At 41.2% G+C, this 27,490-nt stretch overlaps 1 protein-coding gene across 2 annotated transcripts in view; it reads left to right on the top strand.

The window, feature by feature from the left end:
* The first annotated feature begins 9,155 nt into the window (after positions 1-9,155).
* LOC124050229 (neurexin-3b) overlaps positions 9,156-27,490 on the top strand; it is a 279,720-nt gene continuing 261,385 nt past the window's right edge. Inside the window, exons 1-4 of one of the 2 annotated variants that reach the window (XM_046372542.1) lie at positions 9,156-9,384; positions 13,319-14,468; positions 19,451-19,468; positions 19,841-19,867. In XM_046372542.1, the coding sequence (XP_046228498.1) occupies positions 13,769-14,468; positions 19,451-19,468; positions 19,841-19,867 (745 nt within the window). In that variant the 5' untranslated portion in view covers positions 9,156-9,384; positions 13,319-13,768. Of the gene's footprint in view, positions 9,385-10,758; positions 10,867-13,318; positions 14,469-19,450; positions 19,469-19,840; positions 19,868-27,490 lie in introns of those variants that run through there. The other variant, XM_046372543.1, reaches the window with a different exon arrangement.

Genomic DNA, 27,490 nt, shown 5'->3' with positions numbered 1-27,490 from the left:
CTCTTTTCCAAAGGGCCTTTGAAAAACAAATGGTCTCCCTCTTGAAAGCATATGGCAGTGGTGCATGCGTGGTGAAAATAAAGAAATGTCCACATGATTTATGTGCCATATGATTTCCAGTACAACTGCAGGAAGAACAAAAGAAAGAAATGACTCATGCTTTGGCATTGTATTGTATGTTGCTCTGATAAGCAGCCGTTCTCTCTGCAAATGAAAGATGAATGTCATCTTTCTCCAAATTCTCCAAGCTTTCATTACTTTGTTTGTCCCTCTGCGCCTGCTTTTGTTTCACCCACTGGCTCTGAAGTAGTTTTTGAGGGGCAGAGGGCTTCATTGTATTTTTCTGTGTCTGTTTTTCCCTCTTTTTTTCTCCCTTTGTCATTCTCCTTATTCAAAATCTGGAGCCTGACCTTTGTCTTTGTTCCCACACGAAAAGTTTGAATAACTTCCTTTCTTCACGTCTGTCTGCGGGGAGTGGGAGGAGGACTGGGACATCATATCTGGTTGGATTGCATATGCTGTACCATTTTTGGAGCTTGAACATACACTATATAGACAAAAGTATCTGGACTTCTATATGTTCTATATGTTTCTATATGTGTTTCATTGGTTGGACTTGGCCTCTTACTTCCAGTGAAGGGAAATCTTAATACTTCAGCATACCAAGACATTTCGGACAATGCTATGCAATGCAAAGTCCATAAAGACAAGGTTGGATGAGTTTGGTATGGAAGAACTTGACTGGTCCACACAGAACCCTGACCTCAACCCCATCCAACATTTTGGGATAAACTGGAACAAAGGCTGTGAGCCAGTCCTTTTGGTCCAACATCATTGCATGACCTCATGGCAAGAACTTCTCACAGAAACACACAAAATCTTATGGAAAGTCTTCCCAGAAGAATGAAAGTTGATAGAGCTCCAAAAGGGGGTCCAACCTCATATTAATGTTCGTGTTTAGAATGCAATGTCATTTAAATCCCTGTTGGTGTGATGGTGCCCCCCAAAAATGTCCATGTATTGTATGTCACACAGTATACTTACATAGAAGGCTCAGTATATTTTGTTGACAATAACATAAAAAGTGAGCTAGTAAAGGAAATCTATTTCTTCTGAAACCTTTACAGCTTTCCACGTACATTAAATTTCAATGTGATGTAAATGCTGAAGTTCAAGTGCAAAAGTGTTTCACCTTCCCAGGAATACAGCACATGCAAGGAACCTGAGTAGTGTACATTTGTATGCATGTGTTTAAGACTGTAGTTCTGCAGTGCATCTGGCTCACATGAATTATTTGTGTGAGGCCACTGTATGCCAAACTGTATGCGTCTGCGAGTACGCGTTTGTCTGAATGTGTGATCTCTCCTCACGCAACCATCTGGCTGAAGTCTGAAACACTTAAATATCACACAGTCGGCCCTGCCAGGTGTCAGGGTGCCCGGGTGCCCAGGTGGCTGGGGTGTCTTGCCAAGACCTTTTCCCAGGCTGGTGTCAGACGCTACACTTAAAGCAATATTTCACTTTGATGTCAAGGTTTTTTATTTTGGTTATGCTCACTTTGACATGACTAAAAGAACAGTTGACCTTTGACATGAGCAAGATGTGCATGTTTGCTCACATGTAACCTTTTCTGTATAAACTATATACTAAAATATATAACATTCCACTATAGTAAAATAATACCACGTTTGTGATGAGAGCTGAGCACCATGTAGCAACGCTGTAATGCTGTAGCAACATGTTTTATTTCTGACTTTGGCTTTTTTTTTGTTTTGTTTTGTCTTTTTTTGGAAGTTTGTGTTCATGGCACTTCATCTATATTAAGAGGGGATGGCACAGGAGAGAGCAGACAAGAGATTCACCAAGTGTTGTGGAAAGGATTCAAGACAGCTGATACCATTGCACAAGCTAAGATCATTTCAGTGTATGTCCTGAGTCACCAGGATATCCACATCCATCTTCCAGCAATGCTACTGAAATCTGTGGTGGAGATGATGAAATATCAGCAGTTAGTAATTCAGGTCTGACTCCAGTCTCAAAGTCTGAACACAATAATTTCCTGCAAGAGCTGACTGAATTCTTAAAGGCATAATATGTAACATTTCCACATAAATTGTCTAAAAGTGATGGAACCTTTTGTGTACTTAAATTATCCCATGTTTCCAACGAGAAAGAAGGCAGAAAATGTGATTGAACTTGAGGTGAACAAAACTTAAAAACATGACCACATCTGTGACCATTTGTCTCTGACTCATGTCAGATTTTCATTTGCAATGGTAGCTGTTTAAAAATGAAAACAACAACTCCCATGATCGCACACTATTTAAATACTGCTCATTTAAGCAGGATCAATGCCACTTTTATAATGAAAACAGCAAAGCGCAATACAATTTCATTTCACAGATAGCTTAATAAATATGTACAACTTGTAACAATTGGTGAAGCCTACAATGTAAATCTCACATGAAAAAGAAAGTTCTTTCAGAGCTTTTTCTGAGGTAATCGGGTTGTATGTACTTTTGCAGATAGCATACGAAAGGTTTTGACAGAAGAGAAGAGGACCTATGGAGCCCAGTGGGCGGACTATGACATAACAGTTGCAATACAGTTTAATGTGCACTGGGATCATCCATGCTATAAAAATACTATTCAAATTCCTAGAAATAAGCTCACTTCACAGTGAAGTGCTTTTGAATAAAAGCACTCACTGACAAGGACATAATGTGTTATATGTTCTTCAAATGGCATATTTTAAACCCCAGACCGTGAGAGTGATGGATCTCATCTCAGAGCAGCAGTTTCTCATAGTGAGACCAGTGACTGATGTGGTATTACGGCGCTGACACCTCTCCGACGACTGTCTATTCAAGCTCTGAGGTACATGGTTAAAAAAAAAAAAAAGAAAAAAAAAATGCAGGTACCCTGCAGTGCAGTGTGTGTGCTCTCCATCTCTTTGTCTTTCTCTCTGCCCTCAGATGTATGTAGGTGTTAGGACTATGGTCCATGTGTCAAGATAACTAAGCCCGACAGGTGCTTCTCCTCATTATTCAAATAGATTCTCTCCAGTGTGAGAGGGAGCGATAGAAAAAGTGCCTTCATGTGACGTGCTCTATAAGTTGCACCACACACTTTGCAGCCTTACAGTGTATAGTCTACTGTGTATGCACTGTCCCCCACCCTGGGCATAGATGGTTACATTACACTGACATTTACAATGAAATATCACCCTTTTATCATCTGTATACCATCACATTTTTCCCCATAAGCTGGACCTATTGATCTAAATATCACATCCATCCTGCTTAGCACCAAAGCTGTGGACCTCGCATACAACAGCTCCAAAACAACAGGAGATAAATGAATGTCCATTAAGGAGGTTAGCTGGGCCTGTTTGAGGACCTAACGTGGCCAAATTGCATTCTAATAGATGTCCTTGATAGTATAATCACTTTGACCTGCTAAGGGCCTCTTCAGTGACCAACAAGCCAGTCAGGCAGCATTGAAGCAGCTGGGATCTGAGGTAAAATAGGTATAATTAGGATCAATCAATATCATTGTGTTTGTTTGTGTGTATGTGTGTGAAAGAGAGAAGGAGAGACAGACAGACAGACAGCACATGTGACCTTTAGTGTTTTGGTGGTAAACCTTGCTACAGTGTTATTAGGATCCTTGTGGATTATTGATAGCACCATAGCAGGTGGTGCCCACTGGCAGCAGGCCTGCTCAAATGTATTGTTTGGGCTTACAGTTGCAGGAATATCACACACATTTGTCAGCTAAGGCTAACACGTCCACTTTGTGTGTGTGTGTCTGTGCATGGGGTGGGGGCTGTTAACATGAATGAGCATTTAAAGAATTTAAAGAAAGACGTTCTCTGCTTATCTTATATGTGAACTTACAGCAAGGAAATTGTTGTCCTTAGCATAGCATAAAGACCGGAACAAGGAGAAACAGCTCGTCTGGATCTCTGCACTGATTTCAAAAATGCCTGGCACTATAACGCTATAAAGACGCATGTTTACGCTTTAGATTTTGTTCAAATGAGATATGTGTTTGGCAGACAGATCTTGCTACCATCAGACAGAGCCAGGTTAGCTGACTTGCAGTCCTCATGCTAGACCGTGCTGTCTCTTGGCTGTAATGTCATATTAATATAAGCCTTTTTTTTAATATATAATAGCCAGGAATATTCTCACATAAGCAATTTTCTGAAGCTGCAAGATTATTTTATGCATGCTTTCTCTACTGTGTACATCTATGATTTATTAACAACTGTCCCATTCATCTTATGGTACACTCATTAGTAGCCTACAGAGACTCCATGGTGGATGTATTTGTACTTAGAAAGCCATAGTGGATAAAGTTCAATATGGTATCCTGTTTCATCTAAAGCAGCTTCTGTTCTATTGTCTGTCTCATTTAATATACGCTACATTTCCAGGTAACAGGGCTTTGCTTGGAACTTAGTAAAACAGCTTTTTCTTATTTTGCACGGTAGCCATGGAAAAATCTTTAGAACAATCTGCAGCTTATTGAACTTCCCTGTGAGAACAGGTTCAAAAGCCTTGACTAAAAAACTGGAAATGATAAGAACAATCGCTTCTGATAGGTTGTATTTTCTAATGTGTTTCAGCTAGCCTTCACCCCTATCTCCTATGACATGCTTTATTTCACACCTTTGTTGTGAACAGGTTTCTCTCCAAAAGAAGATCCCTGGATACACAGATAGAATATGCATGCACTGCACCTCTCACAGAAACATGATCGTTTATAAACGCAGAGCCATTGTGATTAAATAAGTAATACCCCAATGCGGAGACAGTCAGACGAGATAAGTATGTAGTAGTATAGTATAGCATAGTATACACACACACACACACACACGGAAAATGGTGGCAGAGCGTCATCTATCATTGGTTTAAGTGTAAGCCTTGTTCAAACTGAAATCTAATGGGTTAGTGCCTCATCTACTATATATGGGGTAAGTGGAGGCTTAGCACACTCCTTTGTGTAGGACTGCAGTTAGTATCATGCAGAGAGGAGTCAGCTGAAGATCAAACTGTGCTCCAAAGAACTGGTGTCTGCTCACTATTGGAGCTGACACCAGAGCCACTGATATAGTGAGACTGGTGGACTTTAAAAGCCATGGAACTGAAGACTAAAAAAAAATCAATGTGTGCTTGTGTGTGTGTCAGGAGAGGGGAACCTCCTGTTCTATGGCTACAACATAAACCTGGGAGAAGGATAGACATGATTTTATTCATCATTCATTAATATTAATCATTGTTGAAAGTGTGAGTCCTTGAGGGTGAGACCGAGGTATCCTGCAAACGGGGTCTTGAATGTGAGCTTGATGGCTGCATATCATATCATGCCAATAGAGGACAGAAAGAAACATTAATATTCTTATAGGTTGGCTTGCACTTTAAACCTGCAAGAATTGTTTTTATTCGTCCATTTGGATAACAACTTGTGAACACAATATTAAAATATCATCACCTTAAGTTGAAAATGAAAATCTTGTTAGCAAGCAGTTGCTCATTTACACATCCAGCAATGACAAGCAGCATTATTCATTTGAAGTCATCTTTCTGGCCGATGGGTGTCCGATATTAACTTTCTTTTAACTCTGTTATTGGTCTCTACTCCTGGGGGAAATATCAGGCTCTTTAGTCGCTATATTCACTATCTACTTGCTGACTGTGTGCGTGTGTCTGCTGTTTGGCGCTCAGTCATACTGGAGAAGACAATGAGAGATAAAATCAAAGATGCATAAGGCAACATGTCCCTAATGAAGAACCCCTGCTGGACTGTCTGGTCAACCTGTCATGTCTCAGATGTTATAACATGTTCACATGTCACAACAATGTATGACCCAACTGCTGCTTGCAATTCCTCTACATAATGAGTAAGCATGGTGCCACACCGCTTTCCATGCAGTAGGACTATGCCTCATCCAAGATTAATACTTTTTTTTGCAGCATACTATATATAATACATATATAATACATCTTAAATATTACAACAACTGTTGTGGCAGCTGGAAATTCATTTCATGATTACAGAACAAGTAGCTGCAGTGTTATTAAAGTAAACCAGAGGCTTGTGTTGAATTCAGTTTGAAGATGTTATCAAAGGGTTATAATTCATTTATTATGCCTTTTAGTACTGAGAAAAGGAATGTACAAAACCTTGTGCCAGAGAACAAGGGTGCTTAAGGCATTGTTGTCTTAGGTTTTAATGATTTGATTGATGGAAAAATTCATTTTGTTTGTCATTGTATGTGCATGCACTTTTTTCTGGGCTTTGAAGGAAACACACTGTGTTTAGTGGGTCATGAATTTTTTGCTCGTAACACTTTTTTCCTTCTTTTTCTCAGGAGATGGAGCTCTCTGTCCCTGCTATTGCTCATTTGAGAGAGCTGCTAGCTGATCTTCTCATCACTGCTGTGTTTTAATTAGCCCCTAAGACCTAGTTAATATGTCACAGCATTAGCTTTAATAATGCACCCACAGATCGGCCAGGTGATGCATTGGCAATCTGAAATTGTCGTCATGAAAGACTGCGACGCAAATTACATCCAAAGAAAAAAAAAAAAGCACTGTTACGGGCGTGTGTACAATGGGAAAAAGATGCAATGATCCATACATTGTAAAAAATTCCTTCAAATTAGATTACATTAAAATTTAATTTGTACTAAATTTTAATGTTTTGATATGTATTAGCCAAAAGTTTCTGTCCAGCATTTATAGCTTCACTTAATAAAGTTAATCAATTCACTCAAACTAGTTACAGTAGTTGAATCAGTTGTAGTGACGGAAATAATGATAAATAAAAACAAATATATAGATTCTGGGGATTGTTCAGGCGTGATTTTAACAAACAAATAGCACAGAGACACTCATGATTCAAGGTCAGGGCTGCAGTGGCAACAGAGCAACCAGAGCAGCCCATATGTTGTTTAAGCCTTGCAGCCCTATTCAAAGTAACAAATGGCCTCAATTTTACAGCAGATGCAAGAGATTGTTTCATTTGATTCCTATTAGACCTTAGTGCTTCATTTAACACTGTTCATCACGCAGTTGTAATTCACCTCCTCCGGCAGTGGGTTAATATCTCTGCTTTCCCACTATCTTGGCTCAGATCCTATGTTTCTTGTAGAATGTATTTTGTTACTTTAACCAACTTCTGATGTTTGTTGCCAGGAATCACCTGCGGAGTTCCTCATGGCCTTGTTTTAGGCACAGTTCATTTTGTTGTTTGTTAGTTTGGTTGATCTTCTCAGGGTTAACTGAAGTAGTTTTCTTTTCTTTGATTAAATTTACATACATATAATGAAAAGAATGATGACAGTTGAAGTTGTCCATTAAAAGTACTCTATTTAAGGTGTAAACAGTTAAAGATGTCCTGATATGTATGTATTTGTAGTCTATGAAAAAAGGGGTTCATCAGCTAAAATACCTGAGGCACTGCCTTACACACAGAAAGTCTCAATCATTTGTTTTTTCAATTGGTCACACATGAATATTTATTTATTTATTTATTTATTTTTGGCTATACTACCCTTAGAATTATTCAGTTCTCGATGGTCTGTCCAAGTTTTATTCTACGCAGAACGAGAGAAGGCCATTGAAGCCTTTCGTCTCATCGTCTTTTCGTTTCTCTCTAGCCCTGTCTCAGTCAAAAGTTGCTCTCATGCCTCGAGCTATTTCTCAATGCATCAGCTAGGATTTGAGTTGGTGCCAAGTAATGAAAGTCAGTGTATCTCCAGATTTAGCATCTTACCAGTGGTTGCAAGTACTGCCACTTGGGTCCCCATAAGTCACAGAACAGGTCAAGACTGTCTAGCAGGACCCCACTGACCCTCAGTCTAGACTCAACACTGAAGGTCCCTAAACACTTCTTCAAGTGTTTGCAGAACTTGCTTGCAGAACATAGTTTTGCTAAATTTTGTTTTCTTGTTGCTTAAATCCTCCGATTATACTTTTTTCCTTGTTTTGCATTTTGTTCTCTTTTTAGATTAGTATTATGTGAAAGCAAGAACAATCATCACTACCAGCACCAGAATGTGCCCTGTAGAAGAAGTGGCAGGGTAAAAATAATACACTGTGATGGAAGGGGGGCTTTCACCTTTTGGACCCTAGTGCAGAACTTTGTTTGTCAGGTTGAGAATGCACAGTAAGTAATTATAAGCCACAAACATATAGGTTCTGAGTCATTAACTATATAGGCCACACTTGATAATGTTACAGTCCCTATTACTGTCCATTCCCCCATTTCTCATCACAGCAGGAATGGCAGCCTGCAATATAAAATGTACATTAAATTTTACATTGTATGTTATAGCCCAGTATAACATCATCATTATCATTCCTAGCTGTATCAGCAGCATGAGTATTAAAAGGGAAACGTGTGCCTACTGCACACTAACTGTTCAGTTGGATTATCTACAGAAATGAAACAGCCTCTGATAAGAAGATGCACCAAAACATCTTTGTGTGCATTGACATTTTATGTAAGAACACAGCATTGCAGATGTCTCTAGTTTTCCTCTCCTCTCTGCATCATCCTCGCGGCCTCTTTTCAGCACCATGGACAGGTCTCTGGCAAGAGGATTGCTGTGGCAACGTGCAAAATTCTCGGGTGCTGTCCAAGGTGCTGAACGCCTGATGCAGGCTCAACGCTTTCTCAAAACCAAAACAAAACAAGCAAACAAAAATAAAAACAACAACAAAAAACAAACAAACCAAAAAACAAAGGCTTATTACTTTGTACTCTTGTTCAGCCATCATTTTTGGAATCTGATTTGGTAAAAACATCCCAATATTAACCAGAAGCAGGACAAAACTAAACCTAATTTTCCAAACTGATATTAAAGAAATGCACTACAGTGCAGAGGGAACGTAATGTGATCTGTACGTCCTATCCGCCTGGTCCTGCTTATGATTCTAAAACACAAATAATATTAAGTTACCAAAAGCCAATCTACGGATAAGGAACAAAGAGTTTTCATTATTGGTTATTTGTCCTGAGGGGCTATTTTCCTTCCAATTTGATTTTTTTCCCCCTGAGTACTGTGCAGAAGGCGGGTCAGAGCGTCAGTGTGGGAGAAATCCAGGGGCCCATCATCATTTGCGCTGAGTGAGCCGAGCTGAGAGATGCGCGTTCACTGAGCCGGAGGAAGGAGGACCGCTGCCTTTCCCTCCACCGCGCCTCACTTCTAATAACCTCCTCACCACCAGCACGAGCATCTCAGCGCCCCGGGCAGCCAGTAATTAAAAATACTACGCTTTCTGGATGGAATTTTGCTCTGGATTATTATAATTTGCTATTTTATACATAGAGACTTTATCCTCCCGGAACCGTCTCTCTCTGCACGAAAAGGTATGAGCCGATTAAAACTGGGCTATTCGTGTTTTCTTTCAACCTAACCGATGCATTAAATATTCCGTGAAGGTATTTACACTGTGAAATTTTGAAGTTGTACAAAAAAAAAATTCCTTTTCTGTGAATCTGATGTGGATTTGGTGAGTTGGGGGATGAGATGAGGGTGTAAGCGCAATGGGATGGTTTGGGTGATTAGTTTGAAAGCTCTCACACGCAGTTTAACCACAGAAAAGCGAGTGATGCGTGGGGAAACCGCATCCACAGTAAACCGCGTCGACTTATCAGTGTCGAATTTGTGACGAATACATTTGTGGTGAACAAGTGAGGAGCGTTGAAACGGAAAGTTTCAGCTCACTGAATCGCGTCTCTCACAGGGGGCAGCCCCCTTATATTACACCACACAGAAACTACCAGAACTTCTTACGATTTACAAAGGATTTCTTGCAAATATGACCCCGATACCTGTTCACATTTCGCTTCGTGAATTTGGAACGTAAGGGGCTTGAGCCCTTGAGCAACAGTCAGAGTGCCACCGTGCGAGGAGCGGAGGGAAAGCTGGAGCGCTGCTGGAAAATGTTGCCCGCTGTTTTATTTATCGGTGCAGGGCTGCGGGTCGGATTTCTCCTCGCTTTTAAGAGCTTTACTTTCGCCACCATTTTCGAATGTCCTACTAACTGTTCAAAATGAAAAGTGATCTCTGATAACCTTAGTTATTGCGTTCGTTTTGTTAAAGCATGTCTGTGTGGGACTGACAAATCCGACTGGGCTTTCAACAGAAAATGTAACAATATAATATTCCTGGAGAAACTATTGTCTTTATATGTCTTGCAGAGTTGACAGTAACACCAACTTTATTCCTCACTAGGAATTATTTGGCCAATATAGGTAATGTGTAATGTATATAGAATTAGATGATCTTCCGTCGTATTGTGAGCTATTAGTCACATCTAAGGCATAGGCTGCGTTCAAACGTGAGTCTATGATTTTAGAAGTAACAGAAGTACAAACGGATGGAGCAATTTTACGTGCCCATTCATTCTTTGATAATAAAGGCCCGGTGGTGTCCAAATGTGCTGAAGTTTGTGCAGTTGAAATCACCTTGAAAGGACAGACCATTAATGTCCTTAACCCGTCCAAATAAGTCTGTCCGTCGTTTGGATTGATGTGGTCAAATGCTTTAGGGATTCAGCAAGACGTGATTAATAAACACATCAAAATGGAAATGCTTTGACGGTCACTTATTATTAGGCTATTTACTTTTCTGCTGGTGACCGAATAGTGCCATCAAAAGACCCCCTGGTGGTCCCTGGACCTCACTTTGTCTAACAAGTAGACTAGCAGGTCCGGACAAACTCCCAGTGTAGGATACTTGTCTGCTGTGACTGATGTGGGATTAAATCGTTCCTCCAGGCTGCAGCTTGTGATGGACAGGCAGCGCAGCGGGGGACAGAGGGGTCTCCAGTGCGTGATGGGGGCTAGGTTAGATTACAAAACATGTCAATAAATCTGCAGCAGCAAAGCTGGATGCATCAATGCATCATTTATGGCCAGTGACGGTATCCCGTGTAGGTCATCTCATATCCTGCTGTATTTAATAATTCAACGTGTATATCCCGGAAAATATGTGCTTATTCTAGCATACTTAAAACTCAGGAACAAGAGATAGCTAACGTGACTGCTGATGGTGGAGGACGTCAGGATAGATCTAACTTTCCATTTTGAAATGTGCGGCCTAACGTTGATTGTTTTTTTATTGGCAGAAAAAAAAAGGTTTTGTTTATGCTAATAAAAAACAAGTAAAGTAGCTAAAATTGGCTTCTTAATTAGCTGTTTTTGCCCTCCAGAGGGTGGACGGCTAAGGGTATTATCAGGCCAGGGGTTGGCTGAAGGGTATCTTTCATAACAAGCCTGGGAGGGAAAGTGTCAGTAAAATATTCCGTGTGAAATCGGACTTTTCACCACATTAGCCTCATTTAGCTTAGCCTACAGGCGAGCTAGCAGGTGGACAGTTTCGATGCTAAGCTATGGACATATGATAAGGCTTTCAGTCTTATGTCATTGAATATTAAACCAGCTTTACTGCCTAATTTAAAAAAGTTGTATTTAGGGTTAAATGCGAGTCATGATATCGGACATTTCTTACAGTGGAGTGAAAAAAAAACTCCCCATAAATGTGTTAGTTAACTAAGGGAGAACATGTTAGCATTGTTAGCAGCTCCTGTCACATATATGGCTCACCGAGACACCTGATGCCTCAGTTAGGCAATACACACAATAAGTTGTGTTAATTTAATAGAAGCCAGGGCCAATTTTCATAGGAGACTGGCATCTCAGTTTTCATGGGCGTATCAAGCTTTGTGTATTGAAGGGACACACGTACACACACACACACACACACACACACACACACAGCACATCGCTACAGTTGGTGAGGTTGGATTGACACAGCTGCGTTCAAGGTTATTTTCACCACACAGAACCTTTTAACCTCTCTGCTGTCTCACCAAGTCACTTTTAAGACAAAGACAATGATCGAGCCAGGCAACCCAATGTTGTGTGAGAGAGAGATACACACACTCCTGCACAGGGATACACATGTGTGCACACACAGTGCATTAGCATAGGTATCAGTTACTAGAATTCAATAGCCGGCCTGCTGCAGCAAGATTAACTATTCAGGGCAGGTGGTTAAAGGCCCTATTGTGTTGCATGGGTCTGTACTACTGTCATGATTGGACAATGCATTTGTCTGGTGGGCAGCCCACTGCCAAAACAATTGCAAGGGCAAAGGGCTGGAAGAGTACACACACATATAAGGTTTCCCCATGGCAATCATTTCTAGCTCTGCTGAACAAATTTAAACAGAACTGAATGGGTACAGGTGTAGCAAGCAAGGGGTAGTGAGCTTGTTAATATTCCATACCTGTGTCATCTGGGATTCAGTGCGGGAAGGAATTTCAATATGTATTCACTGGAACAAAATTTAAAAAATGTTAATCGTGGTGGAGTTCGAATATGAAGTGGTACCATCCTAACATCTTTTCTGAATAGCTGTTTATGATTGTAATCCCCCAAAGACATGCAAATGAGAGCGAGAGTGGCATTAGATAATTAGTCATATTTATCAGGATCCCAGCAGGCCCTTACAGATAGCAGGCTAACGTTTGAGCCTTAACACATGTTCTGGCTCACCTCAATGGATTTTCACTCATCACAGAATCAGTAACAGCAGTCAGCTAGATGTTGTTGTTGTTTTTTTGTTTTTTTTTACCTTGCAACATTTCTATATTGGGCCACCAGTATCTGGGAATTAAACTCTCAAATTAAGGCTTTAATACTCTGGTCAGTTATTTCAGTTGATCTTCAAATAAAATGGGTAATTGGTAGAAATGGAAGCTTGCATAAAATGCCCATAAAACTTTAATGCATGTTAATAGTGGTTATTTAGTGGTATTTAATGGCCTCATGGAGAGTCAGATCTGCACTGACTGGTGGTCTCACTCTCCTCTTACAGCTTGAATTAAACTCATCCACATGATTTTGTTTATCAGTAAGCATTGCTGTGCATTTTACTTAATTTGTACTGCTTCGTCTATTCTGCCTCTTCTGAATAACGTTTTCAATTTGAACTGATTTAATGACACTAATAGCTAATATATTGTAAACAGCACTACAAACTGCTCCCTGAAAGTTAAGTAAATGCTCCTTTTACACAGTGTCAATCAAAATAGACGTTTCACAGATGAGGTGTTGTTGGGTAGCATTAGGTTAAATACAAGATATTGCATCTATTTTTTGCATTTTATATCTTAAATTTGCATATTATTATGAATGACTGAAGCAAATCATCTATTTTGTTCACATGTAGCTCTGTCAATTGACAGAGAAAAACTACATTTTTGCTTAAAGTGATCTGTTTTTTTATCTGCAGTTCTGTCTGAGGTGTGTCCGAAGCTAGAGATCGAACCATGGGGCATGGAACTGAACCTGCTTTGAAGGTTATGTGCTTCAATCCAGGAAGTCGCCTCAAAGAAAAATTGCAAGATGTAGCTCTGAACCACTGACAAAGCACACCGAGGATCACCTTCATCTTAGCACTTTTGCCTTTCCACTTTGTGTGGAAACTGGATGATTTTTTTTTCCATATATTGTTGCGTAGACTTGACCACAAAGATTAAATTCCAACCATTATCAATATTAAATCTGCTTCAAAAATAATACTTAAAAAAGGATATTGCATTCTTCACATCAGTGTAAAATTATCTGTGTGGAATATAACATTTCTGCAGATAAATCCTGCAGCACAGCCATAGTCAGATGTTATTATCACTTTGAAGATCCAACGTTCAAACCCCCTTTAAGTGCACCGTTATTCTCTACAATGAATCCCAATAGCCTACCTGGGCATGTCCTCCTGCTGATAAGTACCGTGTTGGGCCTGAGCGTAGGCTTGGAGTTTACTGGCTCTGAAGGTCAGTGGGCTCGCTACCTACGCTGGGACGCCAGCTCCCGAAGCGACCTGACATTTCAGTTCAAGACTTCAGAATCGGAAGGCCTGCTGCTCTACTTCGATGATGGCGGATATTGCGACTTCCTCCTTCTCACAGTGTCACAGGGCAAGCTGCAGCTTCGCATCAGCATTGACTGTGCTGAGACCACCATCACCTCTGACAAGATGGTCAACGACAGCCGCTGGCACTTCGCTGCCGTCAACCGGCACAATTTGCGGACTGGCTTGGCCGTGGATGGCCAGACCAAGACGGAGGAGGTGCGCCCCCAACGACAGTTCATGAGGATCGTCAGTGACCTCTTCCTTGGAGGGCTCCCGGGAGACATCCGCACATCTGCCATCACCTTGCCCTCTGTCCGTGAGCTACCACCATTCAAAGGAATTATCACAGACCTCAGTTATGGGAGTAAGAGGCCGCCCTCGCTTATCAATAGTCAGAAGGTACGCTTGGAGATGATGGGCCTTTGCACAGAGAACCCCTGTGAGAATGGAGGGATCTGCTCACTGGCAGATGGAGAAACCTATTGTGACTGTTCCAAAACTGGATATGTAGGTCGATACTGCACAGAAGGTAAGAGGGCTGGCTCCAGAGCTTTCTGTGTCAAGCGCTGAATATTGATTAAAACCTTGGTAAAAAATTCAGAGGGATTCCTTGCAAATTTACACCTGACATAACAGCAGGCTTGCTGCCAGCCTCCAGGAATACAGTAAAAAATATTTATATTTACACATCATATTTGCTGTTTGCATCTTATTGTTAAAATCATCTCGTGTTTGGTATAAAACTCATGGAATGAGAATATTTCTTTGTGGGTTGTTGCAGCTTACAAATTCTTGTACAATGTCTTCACATTTCATGTGGGAATTAAATTGGAGGTGATGTGCTCAGCATTTCCTCTCCCTTCACAGTTATTACTTTTGATGAGGAAGCGCTGGATACGGTATTAGCTGATATGACTAAAATTACAACACTTGGTTCTCTTTTCTCCGTTAAATGTATTCAGCACTTGCATGATGGTGCAGGGACCTGAAGGTACACACAGTGTTTGGTTGAGAAACAACTTCATCTGTTTTTCTTCTGCTTCTGTGCCAAGGTCATCTCTTTATGGGGGGAGTGTAATGAAATGCAGCACTTTGACATTATTTTACCATTTTCTATCTCCATACCTTTAGAGATACGGGCATACTGATTTGTTTTCTGCTAATACTTATGTATACTATCTAGTAGTCCAGTGACAGTGATATAATAAGGGACCCACTTTTAAAAATTGCTGCTGTGTCCTTTCCTCCCTCTCTTGGAAATGATAAAAAAAATAATCCTTGTTCTGTACATTGAACTACTTGTGTGCTACTATGTTTTGTATGGCCCTGTTGCTGCTGATTGAGGGCTGCTTAATGTTAAAAACTATGTCTTTGAAAAGAAACAGCTGCTTGTAGCCTTAAGATCAGTGCCAGCTGATGTCAAGAAGAACACTTTTATTTGAACCAGTAAGTCAGACAGTGCACAATCTGACTATAATCTTACACTCCTAACTCTTTTCTTCATGTGTATGGACTGTAAACAATAACTTTTTGTGTGAACAGACCCATGTCAAATTTCCTCCACTGCTGACCCAGTTGCTGCCTGTCTAAATCAGGCTGACATGGTTTGGGGATGACTCCATTTTGCTAAAAATCAGGGGAATTCTCACTGAATGTTTCAGCACTGTTTGCCAACTGTCTAATACAATAAAGAAGTTTTAATTTGTCACCATTATAGCATACATTTAAATTAAACATTTTCACATTTTCAGGTTGCATTTGGTTTCATAAGATGTCAAATGAAGCTGTTTGGGGCTTAAATCCTGAAAGCTAGCCTGTGGCATTGCTCAGGACAGCACGCGATGTGCTAGTTGCAGAGCAGTCAAGCGCACGGGCTGGACTTGCCCCCTTTTCGCTTCATCCCATTTGCTCATTGCCTCTGTCGAACAGGCGAATGAGGAGGAGGAAGAGGTGGTCCATTTGTCTGAGAGCTTCCTGAGAGCTGACAGGGGAACTATGACATCCTCGCATTAAGACAACCAAGATTTTAAGAGTGCAAGACAGCTTGGACAGGGACAGAGATGGTCATATCTCAGCCCCAGGGCAGAGCGAGTGTGACGAGTGAATTCACCACAGGCCAGTTGTACCCCAGTTTGTCCCAGGAGGTCGGCTGTTGGACAACAACCAACCCCTGCTTACTTCCTCTCCGTCAGTCTCTCTTTCACATAGCTCACGTCTACAAATGTTTTCTTAGTCTTCCTCTGTTTCAAAGCAATAAAACAGAAAAGCAGGCAGGGTAGTCATGCGAGCTCCCCAGCTGATCTGACTGTGGTTCTTTTCTGCCTTCCTATTAACTGATGTGCCTGATTGTTGATTATACCACAGAGACAGGAAACCATAATTAGGAGGATAATGAGAACAGAGATGGCTAATTTGCCTGGAAAATGCCTGCACAACCACCACTGTCAATTCAAACTGTCTACCAGCAAACTGGTGCACAATCTTTTTTTTTTTTTTTTTTTTTTTTTTAATTGTCATGTCTACAAGTGTCTTAGCACTTGTTCAAACAACCCTTGAGCACCTTATGTTTCCAGAGGATATTCAGAGTGATCAGACTTCCAGACATCAGACATTTTTGGTTGCAGTTAGATGCGAACAATTGCTAAGCACACCTGCCTTTGTCGGCACACTGTTGATTATGCTGTACATTAATGAGCAATGAAAGCAATCTGTCAAACTGGTGAATATTTATATTTTACATTATCAGGCTGCATGGCCCAGGCCTGCATGTACTCAGACAGATTAGCATTTCCAGTCGTGCACACACAAACACATACACATAGACATGGAGCAACAAGGCCCTGGAGCTGCTCGTTAAAATGGGCAGATGGCTGACTGACTGAGTGGACTGGGCCTCCGAAGCATTTTGCCAGCCGTATTCCTAATGGTAGCCTGCTAGCCCACTGGCCTAAAAGGGAAATCTGAGGGAATAGGATGGGGAAGTAGGGTAGAGCCTGAATTTTACCACTTGTGCTAAAAAGGAACAACCATTTCCCCACTCTGTTTGACCATTTTTTTTGCGGATTTCTTGCATCGTGGTATAGCTGGGTTAGTCCACTGCTGCAGCATTATAATGAGACAGTCCTGTCTCTCTGTGAGCTCCTGCAGCTCTTTTCCAAACCATCCAGCTCAGCTAGCAGCTTAGCACCAATAAATATGTTGGCAATAAAACACATGTTCAGTCTCTCCTCCCATGTGGATCAGGATGTATCAGTGTGACTAACTGTGTCAGGGCAACAAGTTGAAATTAGACACCACTCACCACTTGCTTGATGCATGTGTCTACTTTGGCAGTCAATTCCGCATCCTTAGCTCCGGCCTTTTGTCATTTGCGCCATCGACAGCTCTTAAACGAGTTTAGTCTGTGGAGTCATCTTAAACATCAATTTGATTCTGCTGCTGTTGTTAACTGTACAAATATCAGTATCTTTTATGCTAATGATCTGGATATTGCCTCAGTCAGTTCAATTAAATTAATAGGGGTGACATTAGGAAGTCTCTTGACTACCTAAGGGTTTTTTCAGTAACAATGAGATATGCATAAGGTCAAGGTTATTAAGAGCGACAGTGGATTGTTTAATGAATATGTAAAATGATTCTCTCCTCTGTTGCAATCCCACATCCTGCATTTGTAATGAATGGTTTAAGGCACCCTTTACTTTAAAAATATTCACTGGTTTGATGGGAGGCTAGTAATTGAAGGCTTGGGCAAGCAAACTGTTAAGCAAGTGCTAAAATGGCGCCTTCAGGCTTAGCTTTAGGGATTAATAAACAGACATGGGAAAAAAATGACAGTTACAATAATCTTACTATAAAAAGTAGGTCAGAGTGAGAAAAAAAGGAAAAATATGGCGCAGGGACTCGCCTGATTCCAGTGCAGAGGGCATTTATGTCTAGTGCCCAAGCTGAAAATTATGTTTGGATTTGAGTGGTGAAGCTGCTGGTAAAATAGAGCAGAGGATTACGTTTGGACCACATGTCCTCCACAGCACATTGGCTTGTTCTGGGCGATGTCGCATCAAGAGAAAGGGTTTTATCTACATGAGAAACTGAGCGTTTAACATGCATGCACAGCATATGCACGCTTATTGAACACAAGCATTTGCACAGTCAGAAAAAAAGAAAACACGCGTCCCTGTTCATCCAGGCACATACACTCAGGGGTCTTTAAGCCCCCCCCCCCAGTTCTCGAGAGCTGGAGCTGTGCTGCTGTCCATCAGCTGGCCACTATCTCCCTTCCCCCCCTCTAGTTCCCTGCTTCGTCCTTCCCGTTCTCTCCCAATGTCATCTTCCTCCTCGTGTGGGAGGAGAAGTGGCAGCCATTTTGGACTCCCTAAAGACAGAGAAAAAAAAAAATCTCACCTCCCCTTCACCAGCTACTTCTGCAGCATTTGTCTCTCTGTGCCTCCTCCCATATTTATGTCCTCTGCTGAGTTTGTTGAATTTAACATTTTACAAGAACTTACTGCCAGTCGGAGAGGAACATACAGCATGAAAACACATCTGTTATGTTCAGTGGTGGGAAACAGGCCTGGCCTCTGTGAACAGAGATCAAGGAATACCACTGAGTCGAATTAATATCACATATTATGTATGAGTCTGTGTGAGTTTTGTAGACTGTCTTAATTAAGATTTGTTCAGTTTCCTCTTCTCAGTCCTTGATGCTCTTGAGAGGCTCTGATTGCAGAAATCTCTCAAGATTCATTTTAAGCTACACGCACCAGGTTTGAGACGTAAAAAGACATATACAGCTGAGACTAAATTCACTGACTGATCTCTCATGTACCCCAAATCAGACTGCTATGTTTGATACCTACAAGGTGTCATCTATGGGTGAGATCCTGGTGAGAATGTTTGCCGCCAGAGATAGAGCTTAATATGTGGCTTTTTTTGTTGTTTTTTTTTTGCCACCCCATACTGTCAACTTCAGGAATTCCACAGTGAGCATTCCCCTGAGAAACCACAAATGGTGTGCACAATTTGGGTCAGCGGTTTTGGAAATGGGTGGGTGGATTAAAGGGCTGAAGGGGAGGTGGAGGAGAAAGATATGGGTCTGTAGAAGGAGCATCTCAACATCCACAACCCTCACAACACCATAAATCCTCATGGATTCATGTCCCTTTGTGTGTATGTGAGGCAGTCTGTGTGATACAAGATGTGGAATATTATGTTACTGTAACAATATTCGAAATGTGACAGAGTTGTTTGCCAAAGGTGTAATGTTAATCTGATTCCCTGAGAAGATGGGACAGATGAAATTTTAAGTGTTTCTCTCCATAGGAATTTATACTGAAGTTGTTATTTTGATCAGGCATGTCAAGGGGCAGCTGCTTGCTCCTTACATGGACACTCAATGCTTAGAAGTGTGTTCTATGTTTTGCATGGTAGAGCCACATGCAAAAGCAGCTGGAGTTTGTTGCTAATGCCGGACTTCTCTTTGCTTTCTCTCTCTTTCCTGTTACAACTCCACAGCAGTCCAGAGACAACCAGGTGAGTCTCAAGAAAGGGCTAGTCATAGTTTAAACTGTAGCAACAGCTATTTGTCTGAGGTAAACTAAAGTAAAAATGCTTATGCGTTTAGTTTTAAAAGGCAACTGAAAATGTGATTAAGTTAAGTCATTTATTTGGTAAACAACCTGCAGAGCTACTTAATATTCACACACTGTGTTGCTCTCTTTATTAGTCATTTGTCTGTTCCAACAGAAAGCTTTCAAATGCTTTTGGGAAAGCTTTGCTTTTTGTGTGATAGCCATGCTTTGACATCATGCAAAGCATGCATAATGACAATACAACTGTAGTATTGGTGTGCTGTTGTTCTCAAATTTTCTCTCTGTCCCTCTCTGTTTGATTCTTCTCTTCAAGGCCTCGCACACCTGAAGGCAGAGCAAGGTACTCTTTTCTTTGTAGCGCTCTGTTGTTGTTTTTGCACACTCACCGCCTGGCTTGGTTTTGGGGCATAATTTTACTCTGCGTGCCTTCACTACCTGTCTGTGTGCATTTGTGTATTGCAGTGCTCCCATTGTTGCGGCAGAGAAGTGGGAGGGTGTGTGTGTGTTAGGAGGGTAGGATGCATGGCAGCAAGGCATGTTCCTCATCTCACCTTTGCCTCTATCTCTCTCTATGGTTCTATTTCTCCTCACTCTTTTTTCACCAAGGTTTCTGTCTATTACATAATTGTGTACTGCTCTCAGTTCCGCAGCTAACATGCAGTGACACACTCCACTGTTCCTGCTCGACCTCTGCAGCGATGGGGCAGCTGGGGGGAGGGGAAGGATGAAAACCAGGGAAGCAGGAGGGTGGATAAGAAAATAACTGAAATTAGGGGAGACAGCTTAGAGGAAGAAGAGGAGGACTATTGGGAGAGACAGAGGGGAAAAGAGAAAAATAAGGTACAAGTAGTCTCATGGTTAGGTAAGGTACATGTAATGGAAACAACCTTGTATCCCCTGCAGTTATCTTCATAAAAAGTAAATTAGTAGAGTACAATTTACATCCAGCAGGAAGTAGTGTGGATAGGATGAAGGAAGGACGTGAAGACTGGGATGGTGGATGGGGTGGAGTCAGACTTTCACTGTCACTGTCATAATGTAACATTTGATGTCGGATTCTTGTTTAAACTGTAGCCTTTATATTTCTCTAATCTTAACCAAACGTTTTAGTTGCCTAAACTTGCCTGTACCTTGACTTAAGTTTATATAATGCCAGAAAACACATGTTTTTGCGCATGTAAACAATATCATAGTGATGGAATTTTTATTTGGTTTATACATATAGACCAGTATCATAAAACACAAAGAAGTGCAAAAGTTTTTTCTTTCATTAACCTTGGAAACTGCAGGTGACGGATCAGTCTTAACCCAGTATTTATTTAGTAGTTGTTCTGGAGCTTTCAGTCAAAATCCATAGCTTTAAAAGATTGGAAATTGAACTTAACCCAACGTAATCTAGGATTTTGCAGAATACATTAGCAGTCTTTCCTGCCCATTGGAAGAAAACAGGAACAGTGAGCTTTCCAGAGATGTTTCCTCATGGCCTCTAAACAACAAGTGAGGTCAAAAGAGCTTTCCTCTTCATTTCCACTTTGCAACAAACAAAATAAGCCAGAACCACTGCACGGACCCTCAAAAAAAACTTCAAGTACTTACCTCCCTCTGGTGTGATCTTGACTCAGGTCAACAAAAGGCAAATGGAAAAATGTCAGTTGTGTGCTTCTTATGTGCGCTTCACCCATTTCCCCACCATTTGCATGAATGTCAACATTTTGCATGTCATGCATGTCAATTGGCAGTGTACGGACTCACTGGAGACTAACAACGGACTTGTCCTCACTTTTTCCTGTCTTTCTCTGGTGCTCCGTGCGGGATGACACTCTTCCCTCTTTTATCTGAACGGATCCTTTCTTCTCTCCAAAAACTGTAGGTAGAAACAAAGGTACTCCATACTCTTTTCCCTACTGTGCTCTTATCTGCGCTGCAAGAGCCGTGTGCGTGTTTGCGTTTGCGCTGCCACTGGTTAATCATTAATTATGTGTGTTTATTAGATGTGCTCTTATGCTTGTTTGTGTGTAGAAGGTGAAAATCAGGGGACGTGATTCTTTCCAGTTAACGAGCACTGAGATTTACTGTTGCGTGAAAGATATGTGACTGAGTGGAGGTGAAGGTGTGATTTCACTTGATTATCACTGTTTAATGTAAAATGATCAGAGTAAGCTTTGCAATGATTTATGCAGTGCCTTGCAAACAGTAAATATGAATAATACAATTGTCTAAGTAAAGACATGGCATACATGCATTTGTAAGTGTGTGTCAGTGCTTGGATGGATGGGAGCAGAGATGGATGTGACTGTTCTGTATCAAGCCATGAGGTCATGGCAGTGGTCTGTGTATTGCAGTTGTGTAGAGTATATCCTCATTATTCATTTATCAAAGCCATGTGATACACTGTGTGGTTGTGTGCGGTCATGCATGCTGTGTGTGTGTGTGTGTCCTTCCTTAATCTACATGGAGGAAAACTGTGAATTATGATCATCTGTTTTGACTGGTGTCCATTTAATTGACTGAGAACAGTCTGCCTCCCTTGTAGTTACTGCTGCTACGCCTGTTGAGCCTGCTGTTGTTGTGCGTCACATAGCCCTACTTAGAACTATAAAGGGGTAGGTTTACCGCTCCAAGTTGTGAGTCATTTGTGAAAGAGCATGTCCTTAATTACAAAGGTAAACAAAAGAGCATTTCTCAATTTTAGCCTGGTGAATCTGTCCCTTGCAGACTGACAGTGTAACTGTGATGGTTGCTGGTTATATGTTTCTGTTGAAAATATTTAACAGAATACACCAGTTACCCCTAGTAGGTTATTTCTTGCTTTCGTGTTTAAATTCTATTTGGTTCTCCACCTTACTTTAGTGTTTACTCGCAAACTACTTCAATATGCTCACCTTTTCCCTTCAGTTCTGTTTTCACTGGAGACACACCTACACCTCTGCTCTCCTACTGCACACATGGGCTTATATCATATTTTCAACCTTAACTTCATAAGAGAAAGGTTGTGGGGGATGAGGACTAAGAAATGTGTTTGGAAAATTGAATGATATCTTGGGGAACATTGTTGGGGTTGCTGGAGTTTAAACTTTCCCAAATCCAATGAAGAGCAGGACAGAAGTGGTAACATTGGCCAAAAAGTCAGCACCAGCCTCCACACAATGAGATATATACTACACAGTGGGTCTTCTTTTTTTTAACATGGGTTGATGTGCATCTTGGCCTTGTAAATAACTCTGGGTTACTGCTGTAGATAGCGAGCTTGGTAGAGATACATTCTTTGCAGCTTGTATTAGAACAGACAAACACACAATTTAATACATTGCTTATTCTTTACTTTTTTCTGTGTTTTGGTTGTGTAAATGCAAATGCAGGTCTGATTATGACTGCTGGACTATGATTGTTCTGGGGAAGGACTCAGACTCAAAAAAGTAATATCACTACTTGTTTAATCCCAAGTCACAATCTGAACTGAAATAGCCTTTGAATTTCTTTATTTGCCACTAGCTATAACTCATGTTGCATTATTTGCAATACATCACACAAGGAAGAACCACTTAAAGTAATTTGTCCACTCAGCATGGCCATTTGATTGGCTACATCATGCTATTGGTTTGTACACATAACTCAGATCTGCTAGTCAGTGAGGTTAATGTGTTTGGAAGAAGTAACAGAACATTAAATATTGTAAACTTTACAATTTGCTAAAATCCTCAGTTTGCTCACCTCTGTGCTCAGTTGAAGCAGTGTGTCTTCATGGATAATCGTTAAAGGTTAGTTATGTGTTTTCTAACTTTTTACCGAAGTGTTATGTGTCTGAGTTCCCTGTGTTCCCTGTGCACTGTTGCATAACAGATCAAGAAGGACCCAGGTTTGAGGCACAGCTCTGGTCTTGTCTTGGTGGAGTCCATGGGGGTTCGGGTTTCTGCCGACTGTCCAAGGACATGCAAATTGGATGGGGACACCTATGGGGAGTTTCTCAAATCTAAGAGTGAATACTTGTCTCTATGTCTGTACTAACCCTGCAGTGATCCGTGGATAGGCTCCAGACTCTTGTGGGCCCTGAAAGGAATAACTACATTCCGAAAATGAATGAATAACCGTAACGCTTTTGTGGCTACTTGAGATATAAAAGGGGATGACATGTATCCAAGGCAATATTCAGGTTACCTAACTTGACACAAGACATATTGAGAAACACTGATCGTGATGTGTAAACACAAGAATGTGCCTGCCTTACAGCAAGTCCCTGCTATTAGATTGATGTCTCTGCAGATGTGCAGGATGTACTGTAAATGGCACAGTGGTCAGAGGGCACTGGGAAACAGGGGGAAGCAGACCAGGGAATGGACCCGAGAGGAGTGTCTAGAGAGCGAGAGGGGGGGATAAAGACAGAAGAAAAAATGACAGAGTGCTGCAGATGAGAGAGAAGAAGCCAGGGGAGGGCATCACTTTTGTTAGGCTACATATTATGAAAAATATGTCATCCCCATACTCAAATCTGGGGCTGATGCTTCATGAACACTGAGCCATCTAAAGCTGTAGTCTTTTGAAATCAGCAGAGCCCCAATTGTTGTTGGCTCAGAGATGCTACTTTTTTTGATTCATAACGTAGATCATATAGCAAACTTTTTATAAGCCATGGCAGCAGACCAGGAACTGTGCTCCAGTTAGCACCATTGCTCCAGTTAGTGACATGCTGCACTTCAACCCGCAGATACTGTATGTAGAGTTTAATAGGGTCCACTAAGATATATCCAGATATCGCTGTTTCAGATTTTAGTGGTTGAACCCTCCTTTATTATTTCATGAATTTGACCTCTTCTGTGCTTGAGGGAAGAAAAATACAGCTGAAGATAGACCAGTCTGGATGTGAAATAACTGCAGTGAGCTGAAGTGCCAGTCAAAGACCCTGTATGCAGCTGTCATTTCAAATGATCATACCTACAGCAGAGGTGTCATCCAGGTAATGAGATCTGACCATGAAGGCTTACACTTACACTTGATGGTAATTATGTGTACTTGTTTGATTATGTTGAGATTGGATATAAACGGCACAGGAAGTAAAACAGTCAGAGGCGTCAGCTGTTGCATGTAGCTCATCCAGATGTGGTGTGCAAGAATAAATCACATTCCAGGTGTTGTGTGTGTTTCATCTGTTTAAATGAGTTTCTGCTGTTTGTTGAACTCAGTGTACACAGTGACAATTTTTTCCCCTTGAGTTAATGTTAGCCAAGGTGTTGTGGTAATTAGCATACTCAAAATTACCTTTTAAAAACCTTCAGTTTTTAGACAATTTACTCAGCTGCTGGCTTGTGACTTCATTATTTTCAGCCCTTTGTCTATTCAATGACGTGCTCTCAGTGTACACCTGAGTGGTGTTCGTCAGGTCAGTTTAGCCCAAGGTCAGGGATGAGACTCCAAGCTGCAGCGTGCAGCTTTTGCTGCCAGCATTACTTAACAGCTTTCCTCCAAATACAAAAACACCTATTATGTGACTTACAAAAGTTGAGTTCACATCCACAATGGGGAGTGGCAAAATATTGGTTACACCTTACAATAATGTAATCCAGAGTTAATGTAAAAGCTCTGCGCAGGTTGTTTGCTGTAATTGCCCCTCACTCGCTGTACTGAAGATGATACAGGATGGTGTCTTATGCTGTAATGAAACTGTTTGGACTCCAGGGCTGGACGAAGGAAAAGAGGTGCCATAGTTGCACTTTACAGTCCACTTTAGAGAGCAGTGAGAGTGGGATGGAGGGAGGGGGTGAGGAGTTCTGCTTGAGTCTAATCCCCCTGCAGGAAGGCTTAGGACTGAGAACTTATTCTCTTCTTCTGGAGTCACTCTCCCTAATTATCCCCTCAAAGTCCTGCTGCAAAGTTCACATAGACAAGATTTTTGCTTTCTGCTTCTGTCACACCCTCTCTGTTCCTGTCTCTCTTCCACCCTCCCTCTCTCTGTTATATATATTCTCCCCCTCCTGTCACCCCTCCTCTGACTCTGACTCTGCCTGTCTCTGCCTTTGTCCTACCCTATTCATCTGTGCCCGCCTCAGTATTCCAGTTAGCCTTTCTCACTTTCTCTCTCCTCCTCCATACTCTTTCTTGTGTTTCTCCAGTTCAAAGTACTCTGGACATCATGAGCCTCGCATCACAGTCAGGCTCAAGATGGGAGTGCTGTGCTAGTGCTTACTGCCTGTCCACAGATGCTGCCAGGCTTCAGTGGGATTTATGTACAGCTCTGTCCATCCTCCTCAAAGCTTTTTGGTTAGTTGACTGGACTTTGCCAGTGCTGAACCAAAGATATCTCACTTTTCAGCAGTTTTTAGTGTATTGTTTTCAGGAATTAGTTTCAGGGAATAGTCTTAAGTAAAAGTATACTTTCCTCCAACAACAGTGAAAAGTCATCTATTATTTATCCCAATGGATAAAAAAAAAACAGTTAACTTAAGTTTTCTTGTAAGAAAGACAAGTGCAGTGTATTTAGTTTCTTCCATTGCAATAATGCATCCGGTGTGTCACACAGCATCGTCATGTGGTGTCATGTTGTTTGAGTTCCCAATCAAGAAAAAAATGTGATTAAATTGATGCTTTTCTGATTGGGTTTAGGGGAATTCTGTAGATCGCTCCTCATCTCTGTGGCTAGCCAGTCAAGGCCAAATTAGCTCCTACTAGTATAACAAACAAACTTGATCCTCTGACTAAGCTGTCAGCCTTCGAGTTCCATGGGTAACGTAGTTTTTGAAAAGGTGGAACAACGGCTGTGAATCCTTCTGCACATGCACAGAAAAAACTCACAGAAAACAGAGTACTCTTATTAATCATTCCTCCATAGTGATATTGGTGTCCAGATGTCCCCCAGGGTAGCTTTAATTTATCATTTCTGTCGAGGTTTTCACTCTTTACAGATGAAAATTTAATGGACTTTTGTTTGTTTAGATGTCAGCCAGCCCCAATTAACTGCAACAGATATAGTTTCATGAAAAAAATGAAAGACCGTTGAGGTGTTGGCAGTAGGAAAGACATCAAGTGGGACAACCCCCTTGATTGTTCGCAGCATTAAAATTCTTCTTCTATGTAACTGAATCGAACAAATGACTGCTGAAAGGATTTACTCCTTAAAAATCTAAAATAAGAAAAATGTAGCTTACCACCACTATCTCCCGTCTCTAAATGTAGTCTTTCCCCTACTGTCCCATGATTGCATGTTGCAAAAGAAGGCATTTGTCTTTCCTTGTCCTTTGTAATGCATGTGATAGGCACAGGCACTGTGTCATCAGAGGTTTGGTTTGTTGGCATCAGTGCAGTTTCACAAAGGGAGTGGAAAAGGATCCTTCTGTTATGCCTCATACGTTGGATTGAGAGCACCAGCTGGCACTTATTGGCCTTTGCACGCGCTGGTTGTGCTGTTGATAAACGGCTATTAATGGCCAGACGCTCCCCCTGAAATTGAGTTTAACTTTGCCTCTCCTCATTACTCAGTCTGAAACTACACCAAAATCCTCGAGGTGGATTTCAAAGTTGCTAAAAATTGAGGGCATCGGTCAAATTGATTTCAGCGCTGACCGGCTGCTACATAAGCAGTCAGACAATATGAGCTGTAAATACAGACCTCCTCCCCTGCACCTGTGGGTTTCCTCCTGCAGCTCATTGTTTCTGAAGGGATGCTGATTGGCTGGAGCAACAACAAGTAATTCTGTTCACGGCTCAAAGCTGTATTATTAAGGAATGAAGTACATTTTGCACTGGTTTGATTACATTTCTTCCAAGAATCTGAGGGAGGCATTAATTGTTTGTTCTCCTATACTTTTCTTAACACATATTCCTCGATTGCTTTGCTTCTATTTATGTTCATGTCTCTTTGCTGTGCCATTTCCTTCTGTTTTTTTTTTTTTTTCTCACATCTTGTTCCTTTCTGTTATGTGGCTGTTTGTTTTCCATTTCGGTGACATTTTTTCTGTGTCATGTTATGTTCGAA

This window comes from Scatophagus argus, chromosome 19 (assembly GCF_020382885.2).
Source record: "Scatophagus argus isolate fScaArg1 chromosome 19, fScaArg1.pri, whole genome shotgun sequence".
In the NCBI taxonomy this organism is placed as follows: domain Eukaryota; kingdom Metazoa; phylum Chordata; class Actinopteri; family Scatophagidae; genus Scatophagus; species Scatophagus argus.
This window is presented reverse-complemented; position numbering and strand designations above follow the sequence as displayed.